The sequence below is a fragment of the Carcharodon carcharias genome, chromosome 15 (assembly GCF_017639515.1).
Source record: "Carcharodon carcharias isolate sCarCar2 chromosome 15, sCarCar2.pri, whole genome shotgun sequence".
NCBI classification, from domain to species: domain Eukaryota; kingdom Metazoa; phylum Chordata; class Chondrichthyes; order Lamniformes; family Lamnidae; genus Carcharodon; species Carcharodon carcharias.
In genome coordinates this window covers 70339494-70359912 of record NC_054481.1, presented here as the reverse complement: position 1 = coordinate 70359912, position 20419 = coordinate 70339494, and the positions used below count along the sequence as shown (strand labels likewise).

At 44.6% G+C, this 20419-nt stretch overlaps 1 protein-coding gene across 1 annotated transcript in view; it reads left to right on the top strand.

Annotated features, from left to right (window-relative positions):
* Positions 1 to 19335, top strand: part of LOC121288623 (lipopolysaccharide-induced tumor necrosis factor-alpha factor homolog) — a 93018-nt gene extending 73683 nt beyond the window's left edge. The window contains exon 6 of the mRNA XM_041207264.1: positions 19127 to 19335. Within this exon, the coding sequence (XP_041063198.1) occupies positions 19127 to 19181 (55 nt within the window). The 3' untranslated portion in view covers positions 19182 to 19335. The remainder of the gene's footprint in view (positions 1 to 19126) is intronic.
* Positions 19336 to 20419: the final 1084 nt, after the last annotated feature.

The window sequence follows — 20419 nt, the reverse complement described above, 5'->3', positions numbered from 1 at the left end:
AATATATACTGTTTAAGGGGGCGGGGGGGACAGATGAAACTGGTTAGAAGGCCAGCAATAGGTGGAGGAAAAGGAGAGATTGTGAAAGATGTCATAAGCAAAAGGTCAAAGGGCTGTTAATAGTGGAACAGGCTGCTTTCCACTCTTAAGGTCACCATTAGCATCTCCTTTAGTGAGTATCACCACTATTAACAGCCCTTTGACCTTTTGTTTAACAGTTGAAAAGTCAAGTTTCTACCTATCACCTAGTGCAAATTTTAAAACTCAACCTATTTATTCGTCCATTCAAATTCACCATGGCCTCTCATTACAAATGCATGCATCTAGCACCTTTACCTTTCATCTCTCAGTTCCCACAGACACGTTGTCTTTACTAGCCTAACCCCAGTTTAATTAATCATGGACACACACACACACACAGCCTTCTTGATAGAATACCACCATATTTCCCCCAAAAATTAAAAAAATACATCCATGTTCACACAGGCAACTTAGCTAGTTGGGACAATTATAGATGTTATGACCAAGCTGAGTAAGAGAGTATGGAACAACATTAACCTGACTAAGAACATCAAACTGTGAGTCTACCAAGCCTGTGTCCTTAGCATACTCCTCTACAGTGCTGAGACCTGGACAAAATATGCCTGGGAGGAAAAAACACTGAAAGTTTCCACCTTTGCTATCCCAGGTATTTCCCCAGCACCTCTTGGCAGGACAAGGACACCATCTCAGGGGTCCTGGAGTGGGCATTCATTTCTAAGCCAACTGCACTGGCTCGGCCACATTCAGCGGATGGATGACGGCCATATATCCAAAGATCTTCCATACAGTGAACTGGCCACTGAGTCACGACCTCCTGGGCATTCATACCTCTTCCACAAGGTCACCTGCAAGCAAGATATGAAGATGGCAGACATTGGCACTGACAACTGGGAGACGGTCGCCAATGGCCATGACTTCTGGAAGCTGACTGTTTGGAAGGGCATTGGAAAAGATGAAGAGAAATTAAAATCTCAGCTAGCTGAAAAAAGGGCCCAGAGAAAACAGAGGCCACTAAATTGTGCACCTTCTCAGCCCACTGTCTTCCTCTGCAGCAAATGCGGGAGACTGCCATGCGAGAGTGGGCCTCCTAAGCCACAACAGACAGTGCTTAACACAGAGTTGACCATCACAGAGCAAACCATCTTCTTACGAATTGGAAGGCTCCCACTTAGAATTATGTAAGAGACATAATTTCAGGTGCAGGTACACTTGGTAAGGCTTCTTTTTTCTTCTTCACCCTGGTCAGGGAAAGGCAGTTAGAGATAAACAGTGAAATGAATTCCAATTCCAACTGAATGTTAAGAAAAGTACAATGCACCTTCTGGAGATTTCTTCACAACATGTGAAGCATGGCTGGTCTCTGATGTATGTTCTATACAGTCAAGATTAGTGCTAACAGGAACAAGGTAGGAAGACAAGACAATTGTGGACAACATCATTATGCCCTTATTTGTAGACCATTGAGATAATTTTAATCAAACCTGCCAGACAGGAAACTGACAGGACAGTATTAATCATTATTTTAGAATTGTTTCTTTAGCAGTAAAGTTAATAGCCTTGTATTTACGGTATCCTTGTCCTGGGCCTTTCATTAAAATCTATTAGGTTGCTCAGGCATCACTAATATACCATCCTGGAGCACACTCTCTGAGGTTTATTGCAGTTTATTACACTGCACTTTAAACACTGGCAATTTGCCTAATGCTGTAGAGAGTGCATGGCTGCCACATAGTAGGAATATTAGCTACTTCACTGAAACTGAAGAATACTGGGCCATAACAAATTTGATGGGGTTGATTTTCCTCAGCACTCAGGGGAAACCTATCTTCTGGGCCTAAGTAGCAGGAAGCAATGAAAAACAATACAGCAGCACACAAGCCAAAGGCAAACAAGATACAAATCTGAGAGAAAAACTGTATAATTACGGAGTGTCCCAAGTTTACATTGTCAGTTACTATTATAAATGTAAAGATAGGAGTTACATAGGATAGGATCACACAGGATATACAGCACAGAACAGACCATTTGGCCCAACCTGTCCATGCTGGTATTACGCGCCACTTGAGCCTCCTCACATTATTATGACCCTCTATTTTTCAAGCAAGGGCCACTTTAGCAAAAAGCCTGCAGTGTGAGAGCCAGATTGAATATTAAATTATCATTGCTTACTACTCCAGTAATTCACTTGGGCCAAAGAAATACATGACACAAACGTTTGAATACTCTGCCAATTCTATGGTGGTTGCTATGGTAATAAAGCTGTTACTATACAACGCACATACTTAGATATACTTATTGGCAAACATTGTACCATGTGGTCAATGTGACATGGAAAAAAGGCTGACTTTTGATAGGCTGGGTACATTTTACAATGCTAAAAATAAATAGGAATATCATGCTGGGTTGGGCTCTGGCTCACTGAGACCCTCTGAGGATAAAGCGGATACTGAAGATGGATGGATGGAATAAGCGAGCCACACCTAGGCCAGGATTTTGCCCTTGTCGGGCGGGCTCAGCGGGGGTGATTGGAAGTGGGTGGGAAGCCGACCATTCGTGACTCCTCAGATACTGAGGCAGTCCATGTCCAAATGCAGCAAGACCCGGACACTATCCAGTCTTGGACTGACAAGTGGCAAGTAACATTCGTGCCACACAAGTGTCAGGCAACGACCATCTCCAACAAGAGAAAATCCAGCCATCGCCCCTTGATGTTCAATGGCATTACCATCACTGAATCCCCTAGTATCAACATCCTGGGGGGCTTACCATTAACCAGAAACTGAACTGGACTAGCCATATAAATTCAGTGGCTACAAGAGTATGTCAGAGGCTAGGAATCCTGCCACGAGTAACTCATCTCCTGACTCCCCAGAGCCTATCCACCACCTACAAGGCACAAGTCAGGAGTGTGATAGAATACTCCCCACTTGCCTGAATGAGTGCAGCTCCAGCAACACTCAAGAAGCTTGACACCATCCAGGACAAAGCAGCCCTCTTGATTCGCACCACATCCACAAACATTTTCAGCAGTGTGTACCATCTACAAAATGCACTGCAGGAATTCACCAAGGTTTCTTTGACAGCACCTTCCAAACCCATGACCACTACCATCTAGAAGAGCAAGGACAGCAGATAGATGGGAACACCACCAGCTGAAATTTTCCCTCCAAGTCACTCACCATCCTGACTTGGAAAATATCACTGTTCCTTCACTATTGCTGGGTCAAAATCCTGGAACTCCCTCCCCAACAGCACTGTGAGTGTACCTACACCACATTGACTGCAGCAGTTCAAGAAGGCAGCTCACCACCTCCTTCTCAAGGGCAATTAGGGGTGGGCAATAAATGCTGGCCCAGCCAGCGAAGCCCACATCCTGTGAATGAATAATAAAAAAAAACCTGTGCCTGGGGAGAGTGGGCCTGACTCTATCCCACACCTGCCCTCCGTCACACCAAAACAAAGATTCCACTACTTGGGGAAGTTTCTTCCAAGGCGTGTGCAGCAAGCCTGCCTCAGGAGTGAAAATCTGGTCCATCAGATTAGAGTATCTGAGACAGTTTAATGCATGAGATATGGTAAACTATAAAAGAGAATGTCACAGGGAATGGAAAGACCTTGATACGGTGATAGATCATTATAGCAAGACAGTGCTTGTCAAACATAGCAATCAAACTGTTAAAGTTCATTCCTCATGACTAATTGGAATTAATTATAAAATCTCAGACTCTGACCAGTAGTAAACAGGACACCTTTTACTTGAAATGGTCATTTTTTTTTATGAGAATCCTGAGGAACAGAATGAAGTTGATCAAGGTCTGAACCCAGTGGTAATGGGAGTGATTGTGACACAGAAGACAGAGCTATGACGTTCACAGAACAATTATCTCCATCGGGTACGTAGATGACATTTGCCCCAGAGGGGATAATAAATGGAGAGTGCTGACAATTTTGGAATGTGCAGAACAAACAACTGCTTAGTTTAAATCTTGGTTAAATGTTTAGGACGATGGTCACAAAATGAGGACCATGGACTGGCAGAATGGAGTGAAAGAGGAAAATAAAAAAGAGATAGTGGCCGGGATTTTCCATGCCCAATGCTGTTGGGCGTGTTCAGTGGCGTGAGTGTACAATATGGTGCAATCAGTTTCAAGACAGCGTGAAACCAGTTTGCAATCGTCCACTCAGACGGGCTGTGTTACCCGCCATTGGACATTGGGAACCTCATTGTAATGCATCAGCATATCATTATTAGGCCTGCCCGCCAGAATTGTCCCTCCCCTGCTGGATTGTCCATCCATGTCGGCGGGAAAGCACACCGGTGTCGAACACATCTTGACAACTACGACCTGTTGAGGTTGGGACTTACCCACCAGGGCTTTGCTCACATCACAGACAATCAAGGAGCAGAAGATGCTGGAGCCTGATACCAATGGTACACTGGAGGAACGTCCATGCATGCTGGGTGGATTCTCATGGACATGGCTCTGCTGCGAAGCAGCTCACGGAAGGTGGAAACTCACCGTCGATGCTCACAATGGGTGATGGTCGAGAAGGTGGGAGGGGAAGGGCTAGGATCGGCTGGGAGAGGAAGAGGTGTCGGGGGGTGAGATTGGGAGGGGTGAATGAAGGTATCAAGATGGGGTGAGGTTGGGAGGGGGGAAATGAAGGTCTCAGGATGGGAGGAGGTGGGGAGGGGGGAGATGAAGGTGTTGGGGGGGAGGGAGAAAGGGGGAGGAGGGGGTAATGGGAGAACATGGGAAAAGACCATAACTAGGGATGTAGGTGTAAAGGGGGATGGAAGGTGTAAGGCAAGGAGTGTGGAAAGGGGAGGGTGTCCAGGAGGGTGCAGAGAGGGGGTTGTGCAGGTAAACGTGCATGGGAGGGGTTGGATGCATCCATGCCTCCTGTGGAGCGAACTGAGGGCGGGCAAAGTATGGAGAAATGACGGGAATGACCGAAGGCAGAGTGAGATAGTAGGGTGGGAGGGTGAGTGTTCGATGGTAGCGAAAGAAGAGGCGGCGAGGGTGATTGGTGGGGACCCGGAGACAGACACAGACCCTGAGGGTGGGAAGGAGGGGGTCAGGGAGGTGAATGTGGATGGGGGTGGGATTTTACAGAAGGGAATGTGCACGTTAATTTGGACATCTCCGAAGAACAATGGTTGTGGCTGGTAGGTCACAGAGGGGAGGTGAAAGGTCATGCTGGGGGTCAACTGGGATGGGGGGAAGGAAATTGTTGACTGGGGGAGTGCAAAGGACTGGGGAGTAAAAATAAAGCCGCATTAGAACCATGCTGTCCAAATCGAAAGTGAAACGAGAGTTGTAGTGGGCAAGATCAGGTGCTGCATGGGAATGTGATCATTGGGTGGACGAAGATGCAGGTTAGCTCAGATGGACTTCTGAAAGTGAACCCCAGCAGGCAGCATTCAAAATGCTAAGGACAGTAAGATGAATGTGAAACATGATGGATCCACATGTATGGGAGCGTGCTGGCATGAGGTTCTGAGAGGACCTGCCACACACGCACTTTTCCCTCCATAATCACTCATGGGCCGGCTGCTCCCTCTGGGGTGATGAGTCTTCCAGGCTGCTTATTTCCGTCTCCTCACTGGAGGAGATGTCCTCTTGGCTACAGATAAGGATGTGGATGGAGCTGAGGGAATGGCTGGCTGAGGGTGTTGGTCACTTGGCAGAGCTCCCTGTGAACCAAAGTAGAGATAATTAGTGCATGGCAGCAGAGTCAAAAGCAGGAAAGAGAGCACTCACAGTTGCATTGAGAGAGGGATGATGTCATCATCAGGTGGGTGTTTGCCACCAACCTCACCATCGCTGCAGGCAGGGTCCACATCCTCACCAGTCAACACGATGGCACACTCCTCAAAGCAAGTGAGGGGCCTAATGTGGGCAACTCCACCCCTGGTCTGGAACCTCTTCCTGCTGATGTGAGCCAGCTTCTCCTGCATGAAAACAGATGGAGAGAGTGTGAACAGGACACATGGCACTGCGTGGATTGTTTGTGTGGTGAGCGGAGCCATGGACAGGATAAGGACGTGAGCTCCAGAGGATCTGAGCCTGATGGAGATGTGAGGGTATGTGTGAGAGTTAGTGGTGTTGTCCCTTGAGGTGTGAGATCCCTGTGGGTGTGTGATGGGTTTGTGAGTGTGTGAGTTGAGAGTGATGAGAAGAATGAATTAACCTCGTGGAACGGATGAGACCATTCATCCTGTAGCGGCACTGGGTGGCTGTCTTCTTTGCAGTGCATTGGCACTGACCACAACCTCCCAAGCCTGGTTGGTCACGCCGCTGGCCATCCTGCAGCCAGATCGGGCGTAGAGGACTTCGCGGCAGACCTCCATAGCATCCAAAAGGCATTCCAGTGATGTGTCACAAAACCTGGGGGCTGCAGTCTTTTTTCTTTCGTGGACATCTTTCCCTACAGCAGTCGTAGGCTGGAAGCACTGAGATGTGTGCATGAGGCTAGACTTTAAATATGGCACTCGGCATGATGAAGCAGCGAGGTGATGGCGGGCGGGCTCCGATTCGCCCGCCTCTGCCATGGAAGCGGCGTGTTTCCCGGGAATGCATAAATAAACTGCTGAGTTTGGGATGATACGGCATGAAAACCCACCATTGTGGCCAGTGGGTAAAACGTTGTTTTACCCGCTCGCTACTGCACTTAGTGCAAATCTGGGACAATTCAGCCCTGAGTCTGGAAGTGTGTCAGAAAATGAAGAGAGAGTGTGAACTGAAGATAGTGTATATCCTTACAGATATGAATGTGGAAGTGGAGAACTTTGCTTAAAAAGATCAGACAATGAATGAAGACTCGGAACAGTCACATAACAGAACCAGGAGCAGAAGTCCTCATGGTTGTGATGTTCTGGTGGCTGCCAATAAACTTGAGGATAAAGAAGTATGAGAAGCAAGAGATAGGGAGTCAAAATAGAATGAATTGTAAGTTTACTCTGACGTTTAAGGATAAAGTGAGGTTAGGCACTGGGGTTTTGAAGAGAAAGTGGATGTTATAGATGTTAGAGTGAACTGTCCCACTGCTGAAAAAGTGATCTTAAATGTGGCTCTTCTGGCCACATAGTCATAAAACTTCAGGTCAACGCATTTTCTTTCAGGTTTTTTGTAATCCCATTTTTAACTCATGTTTTCTTTTAATCTCATTTTTCTAACGCCTGCAGATGAAGTTGCTTGTGAACAGCACTTGAGAATCCTGCATGCAGAGACCAACAAAGGACGGTTGAACAAAGGAAGACTACATGACTGAAGAAATGTAAAATAGACAGCCTTGTGATTATTGCTTAGTTGGGCAAGGGTTAAAAAATGAGTTTTTCTGCTTTCTGCCTAAAGGACAAAATTGCCCATCGCAAGCCATCTGACAATTGTGTAACTTGCTTTTTTCTCAATGAAGGAACACTGTGTCTATGCTTGACAACTTAAGAACAGAGACCGTTTTTCTGGCTCAAGGTTGAACTTTTATGAACTTGCAGTTGACACTGATTTAAGGTGGGTGAAACCCCCAAGATGGATGTAGTCATGCTGACAGATACAAGACAGTATGATTTGTCACAGAAACGCAGTGTTCTGGAAGAAACATAGGCAGCATGTGTTGAGAGTGGGGACACTACAGTCCCTTAAATGAAAACCTGACAGGTTCCTGGGAGAACAGTCCTTGTTACAGGGAGTTAATAATTAGGTTAGACTATAATGTGGCTGTCTTGGTGTCTCAGGGGAATTGTCTCGAGATTTTCCTGAAATAACCATGCTCCAGGAGACAGCATTAGGTGGTGGGACAGTAGCAAGAGAGTTGATACTGTCTGCTGGATGGGACAAGACTGATGGTCTTTCCTTATCCATCTTTTTGTACATTTCTATGTGTAGCCTGTGTATTGTATCTGGGCCCTGTCTGGTGTGCGGCTCAGAGAGTTCACCCAGTCAGCAGCTGAGCCCAGAGACACTCCCCAGACTGCAATCCCCCATTGGAGAATTCAGTTCTTCCTCTATCTGTCCCTTGCTATGATCTGTGTACAAATCAGACCACACACACCATTAGTTAATTTTTCTCCCATTTTTATTTTCGATGTTAAACTTCTCATGTTTTCTTTCAATGACTTAAACATGGGAACATACAAAAAAATGACAGACATGTGAAGATCCTCTGATCGGGCTGGCCTGTCTAACACAACTGTGATGCCTTGTGCAGCAAAATATCTAAAGATTTCTTCAGCCCAAGCGAGGCTGTGTTATCTCCTGTGAGAGGCCAGAAAACAGATTAAAAACCAAAGTTAATTTTGGGGAAAACGTTTCTGGAAAATTCTTCTCCAACTCCCTTAGGCAATGGAAAGCTAGTCCTGCAAATCACTCTCATCCTAATAAGTCCATGCATTACAAAGTGATGCTTTTCTGCTCCTATTTTGCAGACACCATCTGAAGACCGGGTCTCAGATCCTGGATTTCAACAATGTCCAATCCAGTTCTGGATCAGTAGCACTTCCCGAACATTTGTCGATGATGGGAAACCTGTTGATGGGTTGTCCAGAGTTCCCACTTCAGTGTCATTATAACTTGAACAAAAACTGTTCTAATGTATTTTTATAATGTCAGCTGTAATATCCTTTAATTTACTGAGATCCTTTAATTGGGTATGATAACATAGTGGTTATGTGACTAGATTTATTTTATAATCCAGAGGCTTGGACTGATAATCCTGTGAGCGTAAAAACCACCAAGGCATTTTTTGGATTTGAATTCAGTTAAATAAATAAAGCTCGGGAATAAGCCTTGTATGAGTAATGGTGACCATGAAGTTATCAGATTGTTGTAAAGAGCCAATTGGTTCACTGATGTATTTTAGTGAAGGAACCCTGCTAGCCTTATCCAATCAGGTCTGTGTGTGACTCCAGATCCACTCTGAATGGCCTGTCAAAACCCCTTCAAAAAATACAAGAGGAAAAACATCAGCTGGACCACTCAACGTTGATCTAGGTATCGGATTTGGACATGACAAATACACTCTGTCTGACGTAGTCATACTTTCTGAATCACACCTATCACTCAGTATTCCAGAAATCCTTCACCACCATCTCTGGGTATGTTCAGATGGAGCAGAACAGTGATACACAGCCAGGAGGGACCAGCTCTGGAAGACTTCGACATTGTCTTTGGACCCCATGAAGTCTCATGCCATTTGGCCAAATTGACAGCCATTCATTTGCCTAAATCCTAAGCCCTGGAATTCCCTCCAAGCATCTCTATCTCTGCTTCTTAAACATCCTCAGTTGCATATCAGTACTCCTCCATGTCAAACACCACTTCAAAGAAGCAGTCAGCAAGGGGATATAATTCCTCTAGAAAAGGAACATCAATGCCCATAGAGTACCACTGCTGCCCAAGCTGGCTGAGTCCTGGAGAACAGACCTGCCAGACTGGTGTTGAGATAACCAACATGAGAGAAAAAGCATGTTGCCATCATCTTCACCAATTTACTTGTCACAGATTCAATGAGAGTATGGGTCTCAGTAACCATCAGATAGTGCATGTGGAGAAAAAGCCATTTCTTCACAGTGAGAACATCCTCCATCATAAAACAGAATTACCTGGAAAAACTCAGCAGGTCTGGCAGCATCGGCAGAGAAGAAAAGAGTTGACGTTTCGAGTCCTCATGACCCTAGTATTCACTCAGTTCTGTTGAAGGGTCATGAGGACTCGAAACGTCAACTCTTTTCTTCTCCGCCGATGCTGCCAGACCTGCTGAGTTTTTCCAGGTAATTCTGTTTTTGTTTTGGATTTCCAGCATCCGCAGTTTTTTGTTTTTATCCTCCATCATGTTGTGTGGTATTACCACCATGCTAAATGGAATAGAGTCAGAACAGACCTAGAAGGATCAGGAGACAAACAGGTAGCTGGAAAATACTGTGTAAAATGAAAAATGGACGGAGTTTACAATGGATCAGCCTAAAAGGGAGCCTGCATGCTACAAAGTCATTATGGCCCAACTTGAAATGGCTCCTGTCCCTGAATGGGCCTCTTGATGGGGCGAGCTAAGCCACAAGTTGGAACAGTGTCCCCCTCAGCTGCCAGTCTGGGAACATGTCAGAATTCTACTGAAGCTTCTTGTAGCCCTGCAGTGGCCCCTCCACTTTCTTATTGAAGAAGCTCTCAGCATCAAAGGGCATCAGCTGCAGTTCCTGATGGAACTTCAAGGTGTACAGCCAAGCTAAGCCTTAAATCAAGATCCACTGGGCAATCGACACTGGTCCAACACTGAGGGCACCCACACAGACTGCTGCTGCAGTGATGCTTTCTGAAAGGTGGTTCTCACTCTGTGGCAGTGACTGCTCCCTCAACTCATCTACAAGGGATTAGGCTGCTGAGAAGGAAAGCTGGCACCAAGGGTTCAGTGACAGAGTGGGGAATGGGTGGGGAATTTTACAATGAACAGGAGAAACAGGTGTTAGAATAAAGCATGGTGAAGATGGTAAGATGAATATCTCAGTGAACTTTGGTGTCCAGAACATAACTCACAGGCTGCAGGCAGCCTCTGGGAGGCCCTGCAATCTGACCAACAAGTTTCACTACATCAAATATTTATCCAGCTTTCTCTTAAGAGATGCAATCGTCTTTGCCTCATCTATTCTCTTTAACAAAGCATTTGGAAAAGTTTGTGGAGAGGGTATTTGTTGACCATCAATTAAAAAATAAATTAAAGGATGTAGAGTTGGCATTGAGAAATAGATGGGACTCGGAGGGATGGTCAGGGGATAAACTCAGTTGCACGGCTCCCTCCATTGCTGTATCTCTAATGATTGGTTTTTGGTCAGGATTTGCTCCCTCTTGTATTAGATCCAGTTGCCTTTGTCCTTTTGTTTCTCATGAGGAGTCTTTGGGTAGTTTGATAACATCCCCATTCTGTCTCACTCACCCTGACACCAGCTGTGTACCTGTGGCAGAAGAGAAAATTAGATACAGGAAATACTGAATTGCTAGAAGTACAACAATAAGTATTTTGTAGCTCCCCTCATATAATAAAACCTGTAAATACTGGATACAGATTCTCAGTACAAAACTGTTGGCATGTTTAATTTCTTGTAATGTTACTGGTGCCAGCTTAATATTAAAGACAGGAAATTCCATCACTTCTGGCTTTGGACAGCTGACAACTTCTTCAAACTATTTTACAACTTCTGTCTCAATAGCCATTCATTCTAACCATCGTGTGAAGAATGTCTTCAGCTCCCACTCTTCATTCTTCAGGTTTTAACCCTGAGCTCTGAGTGTTGGTGAATAGTTTGAGAAGCTGATAATTCACTTGTTCACTCCCTCCCCTCTCAGCTTCTGCCCTTATTTAGTCATTCATTCTATCCCAGCACCAAGCAGTGGTTTAAATAGGAAGGCTTTCAGCTACATATATAAACAAACCTGTACAGCAGCAGTCTTGGGAGTGTTAGCTGGCTGGCAATATTTCCATTGTTCACATGCCCTTTACAAAGCACAACTGTTCAGACCTTCATTAACTCCCAAAATGATCAGCCAAAGAGTCAGTGCACCATGATAACTAAAATAGAAACTGGCTGTGCAGCCTCCTGCCTCAAATCTGCCCATTTTGCAAGTGTATTGTGATGTCTGATCTCACTGCGATACACATTGTGAGGGTGAGAGTTTCTTTTAGCTTTTTGGTTGATCCCTCAGTTAAAGGCGGCACATCTTGATGTAGTTCTGTTCAGCAAAGCATTGGCCTTCATTTAGAGTACAATGGCTAACTGCACTAGAATGCAATAGCAGGTTTCTATTTGATCATATCCCAGGGAACAGGGAGCGTGCGGGCAATGGACAGCAATGGGGGTCTTTGCCTCCTGCCATTGATGTTAAGTAGTTTAACACATTTACAGAATAGGGAGTGAGCACTAAATTCAATGACTGGTAGCAGCCAATTGGTGAGGGACAACAGGGAAATAATTGAGAGGGATGTGTAACCACGGTAACCTCCAGTAACCAGACTGCCTATCACTAATAATATTGAAGATTTACTAGCAACAGCAGCTTTAATTAATTTACCCTAATATTCATCAATATTATTGGGTCTGTTATGTTCATATTGCTCATTATGACATTCACAAGTTATAATACAAGGGGCAGGATTTCCTGTCTGTTGGGCGGGCGTGGCGGGCGGGCCCAGCAAACGGTCCCCCGCCCGCAATCGGCCCCTGACCGTGACTTCACGTTGGCTGACCAATTAACGGGCAGCCAGCATGAAAGGCGCACTGAGGAGCTCAGCGCTGCCTGGGTTGGGGTGGGAGGAGTGCAAGGGCTAAAGTTTGCGCATGCGTGGGGGGAGCGTGGACTGAAAGCTCCCTGATGGCACCGAGCTGCCTCAGGGAGCTGAAAAATTCTGGAAACAAAAATAAAGCTTTTAAAAATGAGAGAAACATGTCCCAACATGTGACTCAGTCACATGAACAGGGACATATTAAAAATAGCATGTAAAAATTACTATTTTTTTAAATTGCTGCTGCAAAACTCATCCCGCCCGTGGATGAGGTTTCATAAAAAATCCAAAGGCCATCTGCCTGATGTGCCCGCCCGCAGCCATTAGGGTGGACGGGCAGTGAAAAGTAACTTTCAATTATTTGATTCAGGGCCTTAACAGCCCTCTTACTTATCGGCGGGTGCACTGCCAACTCTCACGTGCACCCGCCAACCGAAATATCATGCGAGTGTGTGACGATGTTGGGACGCTCACTCAACGTCATCATGCACTATTTTACGCCAGGTCGGGTCGGGTGCACACCCACCCTTGGGACGTTAAGTAAAGGTAACCATGTTGAAACAAACCATTCAATATTCTCAACCATCTGTTTAATCCACTGCTTGGTGGAGTTGCCATCGGTAACACTCACTTCACAAAGTAAACAAGTTCAGTTCCTCTAGTCGCCCACATTCAGTCTTTGCTAGATCAACCAGTTAGAAACAGTTTGTTCACTTCCATTTCTTTCACTGATTTATGGATCTATTGTGAAATCTGATCTCACTGCAATGCTCAGTGTGAGGGTAAGGCTTGCTCTGTGTTGTCACGGTTTTACTCAACATGCCAACGGCCTCACCTTGATTTAAGTGTTGAACAAAAACCCTTGGGTTTCATTTAGGGCATGACAGAATGAGCTAGAATGCAAAAACATGTGCTCAGGTAGTTACAACCCAGTGACCATGGTGGGTGGGTAATGGTGATGGGATTGTTTGCAGGGTTTGGAGCCCTGTAGAGTTGTGCATTCCAGATCATCCAGGTTGCAAGATATCATTGATCAAGATCCACAAATGCTGGCTTGGTGGTGACAGGGGAGTCAATCAGTGCTTTTGGGAGCCTTAGTTGGAACTGAATTAAATTCTTAGTAGATTATATCAGTGTTGGAGCTGAGGCTTTTCAACAAGCCCTTGCCAAGAGAAAGGCTGTAGGAGATGAACCAGTTCCATTCAGCTCGATTCTGTACATAGAAGTAGCAGGGGTAAATGCCTACCTGGGACTTTAGAGTGAGTCTAGCAAACATTGATGTTTTTTCCCAACCTCTAGAATATGCCAAACAATGCCAGGGGAAATCTACCAATGATGTTAAGTTGCTGAATATAGTTATAGCATAAGCACCAAACTCCCAGACTGTCAGGAAGTGGGTGAGTCAGGGACTCCAAGGAGGGAGCTGAGAGTGGGGCTGATTAACCATCAGGAATGAGGCTCTAGGCACCGACTACCCATCAACAAACAGATGGATGATTTACCTGTGACAGTAAATAGAACTATTCCACTCTATTGTGCAGCAGTATTACTGAGTTTGTTACATGCACCACACACTAAATAAAAGATAGTCATGTCGAAACAAACCTTTCAATGGCAGCAAGCTTCCACTGAACCTACCAGTTGATGATGTTAGCGTCACAAAGTAAAGTAATTCAGCATTCTAGCTGGCCACATTCACCCATAAATAGAACACTGTTGTAAGGATGGACAAGTTGCTACTATTAATACAACAACTGCCAAACCATAATGATAGAGTTGATCTGCAGATTTGATCTGCAGAAACTTCTTGGGTGGAAATTTTAAGTTTGTTTACAATATACTCAGCTGCTACTACATGTGTGCTTCCAACTCCAACTTTACCTCTACACTGACTGCTGAGGTAGCTGTGCTACTCTCCTATTGGTCACTACAGATTTTCCTTAATAAGTTTTTTTTTATATATTCGTTCATGGGATGTGGATGTCGCTGGCTAGGCCAGCATTTATTGCCCATCCCTGTTCCCTGGTCCCCAGACCATTACCCTGGGTCTTTAGATTATCAGCCCAGTGACAATACCACTACGCCATCACCACCCCCAGTATTATTCTTAAAGGTGCATACACACTAAATAATTACTCCCCCTTTAACTCAGCTATAGATATTATATTTACAAGTACAATGTTTCAAGACAACATAGTATTGGGTAAGGAATTTACAAGCTCAGTGTTTCAGGTGGTTTCCTGATACATGTGGAATATCGCAGCTCCAAAACTTCAGATTCTTTGTCAGGAACTTCCTTTTCCGGAGTTGCCTGGACATCAGGTGCTTCAGTGGGCTCTTGTAGTTCTGTATCCTCAACTGTTACAGGAACATCAGACATGTCAGTCCTGGGTTGAGTATCCTCAATAGGGAATGCAGACCCAGTCATGATCACTGGTGGAACCAAATCTTGGTGATTTGTCTCTCTCTTCCTTAGATAGTCCACATGTTTCCTTCCACCTCCACATGGTAAGATAGAGGTCCAGTCACCGCACTTATTTCACCCAGTAACCATTTTGGTCCTTCCCCAAAGTTCTTCATGTATGCCATCTTTCCCATGGCAAATTTCCTCTCACGACTATGTCAGTCACGTCTAGTTTTCTGGCTTCCCTGACTCCTTTCCAACTTCCCCTCTAGATTCAGCTTTATTAACCTCAATCTCATCCTGAGACAGCGTTTCAACAATAACTCCACAAGTGTGACATCTGTTGTTGTGTGAGGGGTAGTCTTGTAATGAAAAAGACAGCGTGCTAGTTTGGTTGTCAAGGAATCGCCAATTAGCTTTCTCATGTCTGCCTTGAATGTTTGAACCACCCTTTCAGCCAGCCTGTTTGAGGAACGGTGGTACAGTGCCGTCTTTACATGAGTGATACCATTGAGGTTGATAAACCATTTAAACTCAGCACTCATAACTGCTGTGCCATTATTGAAAATTACTACTTCTGGTAGTCCGTGAATGGCAAAACTTTGACATAGCTTCTCAATTGGAGCAGCCAATGATGGTGACGTCACCTCATGTACATCCAACCTTTTGAATGGGCATCAACAATGAGCAGAAACGTTGTTCCCGGGAAAGGCCCAATGTAGTCAACATGTAACTGCACCCAGGGTCTACTTGGCCATCCCTATAGGTGTAACGGAGCTGTCACTGGCAACTTTTGCAGTTGTTGACATTGCACACATTGCTTTACTAAACTCTCTATTTCGCCATCCATCCCTGGCCACCATAAATAGCTGCGTGCTAGGGTCTTCATTCAGAAAATTCCTGGGTGGCCACCATGTAGTTCAATAAAAGTGGATCCCTTCCCTTTGGAGGAACTATCACTCGTGCTCGCACAATAAGATGCCATCCTGGCTGGTTATTTCATGTCTTCTGTTGAAGTATGGTTTCATTTCGTCAGATACGGGCTCCTGTGACCAACCCTGTAGCACTTGTTCTCATACTTGAGATAGGACTGGGTCCCAACTTGCCTAGCCTCTGGTCTATCAAGCACATACCAGTGAGGAATCTAAGAAATTTAACAGTAAAACAAGTTCTTGCGGAACTGGGATGTGCTCATAATTTTCTTGTAAAAGCAAATAACTAAGTGTGTCGGCATTTGCAGTTTGATTGCCAGGCCTATGTACGAAAGTGTATGCTGCCAGAATTAAGACCCATCATTGTATTCTTGCTGAGGCTGTGGGCAGTGTAGCCTTTTCCTCACTAAACAACTCTAACAGTGGTTTGTGGTCTGAAATGATTGTAAAATGACGACCAGATACGTACTGGTGAAATTTCTTGTCACCAAAAATGATGGACAGGCCTTCTTTTTCTATCTGTGAGTATCCCTTTTCCTCTGTGGTTAGCGTTCTTGATACGTAACCTATTGGCTGTTCCATGCCATCGTCTATCTGATGAGAGAGTACTGCTCCCACTCCATAGGAACATGCATCACATGTTAGCACCGATTCTTTCGTCTGGTCATTGTTTCATAGTTTGCCATTGTGAGATTTGAACTCTTGATCTTGGGGTTACAAGCCCAGTACCATAACCACTTGATTGCACAAGTGCAACAATTGTTTCACCTTTATGAAAGCTTCTTCCTGGGATGCCTTCCAAGACCAACGTTGGTTCTTTTTGAGTAGGGAATGCTGGGGGGCCAGCACTGTAGACAAATTGGGTAAGAACCGCCCATAATAGCTGATCATTCCCAGGAATGATTTGAGCTCTGAGGCGTTCTATGGTGCAGGTGCCTCTCTTATGCCTCTCACTTTCCCCTCAATAGGGTGGAGGCCCTGTGAATCTACCCAGTGCCCCAATGGATTACCTCCCTCACTTGGAATGTGCACTTTTCTTTTTTTAAATGCATTCCGGCTTGCAAGAAATGTTTTAAGACTTCTAAGTTTGCTAAATGCCCTTTTTCAGTTAATCCTGTAACTAATACATCTTCTAAATAGACTACAACTTGGGGCAGTCCCTTCAGTAAACTTTCCATTGTTCTCTGAAAAATGGCGCAAGCTGAGGAGACACCAAAAGGCAATCGTGTATATTGGTACAAACCCTTTGTGGGTATTAATTGGCCAAAGCCCCGGGAGGTATTATCCAATTCTAATTGTTGATAAGCATGACTCATGTCAAGCTTTGTGTATGTTGTCCCTCCTGTCAGCTTGGCATACAGGCCTTTGATTTTTGGAATGGGGTGCCTGTCTAGGTTAGCTACTTATTAACTGTCAGTTTGTAGTTTTCAAACATTCAGACGCTTTGACTGGGTTTAAGGACGGGGACTATGGGTGCTGCCCATTCTGAGAACTGAACAGGTTGTATAATGCCCAGTTTCTCTAGTTTGTTCAGTTTAATGTAGACTTTTTCTCACAGTGCATATGGCACCAGTCTAGCCTTCATGAAGCAAGGGGTTGCACATGAATTTTTGCCTGCAGGCCCTGGATTTTCCCCAATTCGTCCTTAAAGATGGCGACGTACTTTCTAAGTAGCTCTGGTAACCCACTTGCTCGCAACTAGAAAATTTCAGACCTTCCTACTAACTTAATCTCCTTGAATCAAGTTAATCCCAGAGGCTTGGCCCTTCACCTGCTACCACCATCAAGGGTAGCTTTGCCGATTGGCTTCCATAATGAACAGTTATTCTGCTTATGCCTTTTACGTGAATATCTTCACCCATATATGTTTTGAGCTTGGCGGCTGTTTCTTCTAAACTTAATTGATGTTCACCATTATTCAAATATCTGAAGGTATGTTCCCCAATTACTATAGTCGAAGCTCCCATGCTCACTTCCATTCTAACAGGTCTACCATTTACTTTCACTGTAACAAATATTGGTTCTGTCTTTCCAACTTTCAGATTAAATGAGTAAATATCTGAATTTGTTGTTTCAGGCTCGTCTATATTGTTGATTTCATTGGGCTTCTTCTTTTGTTTACAAGCCTGCTTGAATCTTTTCTTGCACTGCCTCATTATATGTCCATTTCAGTGTCAATAGTGGCCTGCGATTTTTTTAAACTGCCAATCACTAAAAGACTGTTTATTTCCAACTCTATTAAAATTATCCTTCAATTTCACTGCTAAGTTGTTTTTCTTTATTCTTCAGCTAGTGGGGGCTGTTTCCCTCTTCTTGGAAGAGTCTCGCATTTTTATGCCCTTTTTGGCTGTGGTTACCCGCTAGATGTGGAGCACGCTGCAATTTTGCACACCTTATATTGCTTATGAATCTTTTACAGCGCTTTACATGGCCAGTGCTATCCCTAGCACCTTTTTGAAAACCAAATTCACTTTGGACAATAATACTTTCTGAATAGTGTCCTCATTCACACCACACACTAAACGATCTCTGTGCATATCATTTAGAGATGTACCAAACTCACAATGTTCCAGTAGCTGCTTCAAATTTGCCATGTAGCATGCAATTGTCTCACCCGAGTCTCTATTTCTTGAATTAAACTTGAACCTCAGCAACATGAGTGAGGACCCTTCACGGGGTCCACCAATTCATCAAAATTCTTCAAACCTGGGGCAATGAGTGCTGTCAAACTTTGAATCAAACCATAGGCTTTGCTCCCACAAGCACTCAAGAGGATTGCTCGTCTCTTTTCTTTCCCCGTAATCTCATTCGCTTGAAAAAAGAACATGAGACGTTCTGCGTAATGAGACCAATCATCTGTGGCTGGTTCAAAAGGATCAATTCTCCCAAATTGTGGTATTTTGAGAGGGGCTACTTCATGAAATTATTATTTTTATGTTTTAAAAATGGACAAAGGCTTTACCCTGACAAGCCTGACTAGCTAAGACCTATACCAGAGGAATTTCTAACCTTCAGAAACCAGCAGGGACCTTGTTACCTTTAAGGAGGTGCTAATGCTCCTGTGACTGCAGAGAATCAAATTCCAAAGAAAGGCACCCAAACCTTTTACACTTCTAAGGCAGAGCTGTGGTCAACAGAGTCAGTATGCCTGCAAGGACAAAAGGGACCCTGACTCCTCTAATAAACACCTCAAGATTCCAGGCCTTGGAAAATACATCCATTGTCCAGAACCCAGGAGATGAAGCGGGTGAGGAGGTGTCATGTGACCTCCCCCAAGCTGCTAGAACCTGTAATATTGCCGTGTGGAACTGAACCCAGGCAGTCTAACATTTTACAATCTAACAGGTAGCAACAGAAAGAGCCCTGTCCCGGTAAAGTGCCTGGCCCTCATCTACACGGTGAAATACTGGAACATTAGAACTTCTGTATCTGTGCCTATAAGACTAATTCATCTTTATGTGCCTTTTCCCATCAGTGATGTCCTCGTTTCTGGAAAGTTGGATCACCCTGCAACAGTTTCAGCCTGCTAACCTCTGAAGGAATACACCACTGGACTTTTGATTCTGGACTCTAGACTTGGGTGTAACAACAGCTCTTATTTTTATTGTGGTCTTGCCCTGTACCCCTTCCTTTCCCTCACCCCTCTTTTATTGAATGAGAGCAAAAGGGGTAGACGTTGCGAAACCCCTTCCCACGTTTTGTGTGTGTGTAAAATAAACCAATCCTCTTACTTTACTTTATCTCGAGTTTGTTGTGGGGTTATTATTGGAGGGTTGGGTCACTCCAAACTGAAGGGTTGGGGAAAACATGCCACCACTTATAAAGGGGGAAATAAAAAATCAAAAACATTTTTCTGTTTATAGACAGGTAGTGAGAAGAGAAAAGGCTGTTCAAATTAATTCGCCCCCCCCAATCCCCAGTCCCTAACATGGTGCATTGAGTGCCGACGGTGCAGTCGGTAGGAGGTGCTTTTGGGAAATTGAAGGGGGGCAACAGTGAATGGAGGGAATTGTAGGAGGGCAAAAGACAATGGGGAATAGGAGAGGGCAACAGTCAGTTATGCAATTGAGGGAGGCAGCCTGTGCTCCCACTCAGATGGAAGAAATAAACATTTTGCAGAATATTTTTAAAATTAATTCCACCTGCCACAATAACCAGCACAGGTCCATCCAATCCTGGATATTAGAGGGCGCACTACTGGGTGAATCACAGAACATGGCTGATTAGGAACATGTGGTGGTGACAGTGGCTCAAACATTAGTTTCCATCCTTCTACAGGGGCAGAGCACGGTGATGCAGACCATAAGGGAATTGCATATATCTTTTATGTTGTCATTCCAGAGTATGCCAACCAGCCTGAAAGGTCTCTTGGATAGATACCCTCTCACCCATTGAACGTAACCCTCTTCCAATTTAAAAGTTCTACTCTAGATTCTTCCTTGCTCCACTCCATCACTACTACAGTCTAAATCTTATGGGGCAGGATTTTACATCCTGTGGGCAGGCGCATGCCCCGCCTGATCGGGCGTAAAATAGCGCGCGATGACGTCGGGCGAGCATCCTGATTTCATCGCACACTTGTGCAATATTTCGGTTGATGGGCACGCACAAGAGTCAGCAGCGTGCCTGCCGACAATTAAGAGGCCTATCAAGGCCATTAATTTATTAATTAAGAGAGATTTTTCATTGCCCGTTCAATGTTGCATTTTTGAGGAAACCTCACCCATGACATTAATTTTTTAAAAAATGTTTTGACAGAATTTTTATT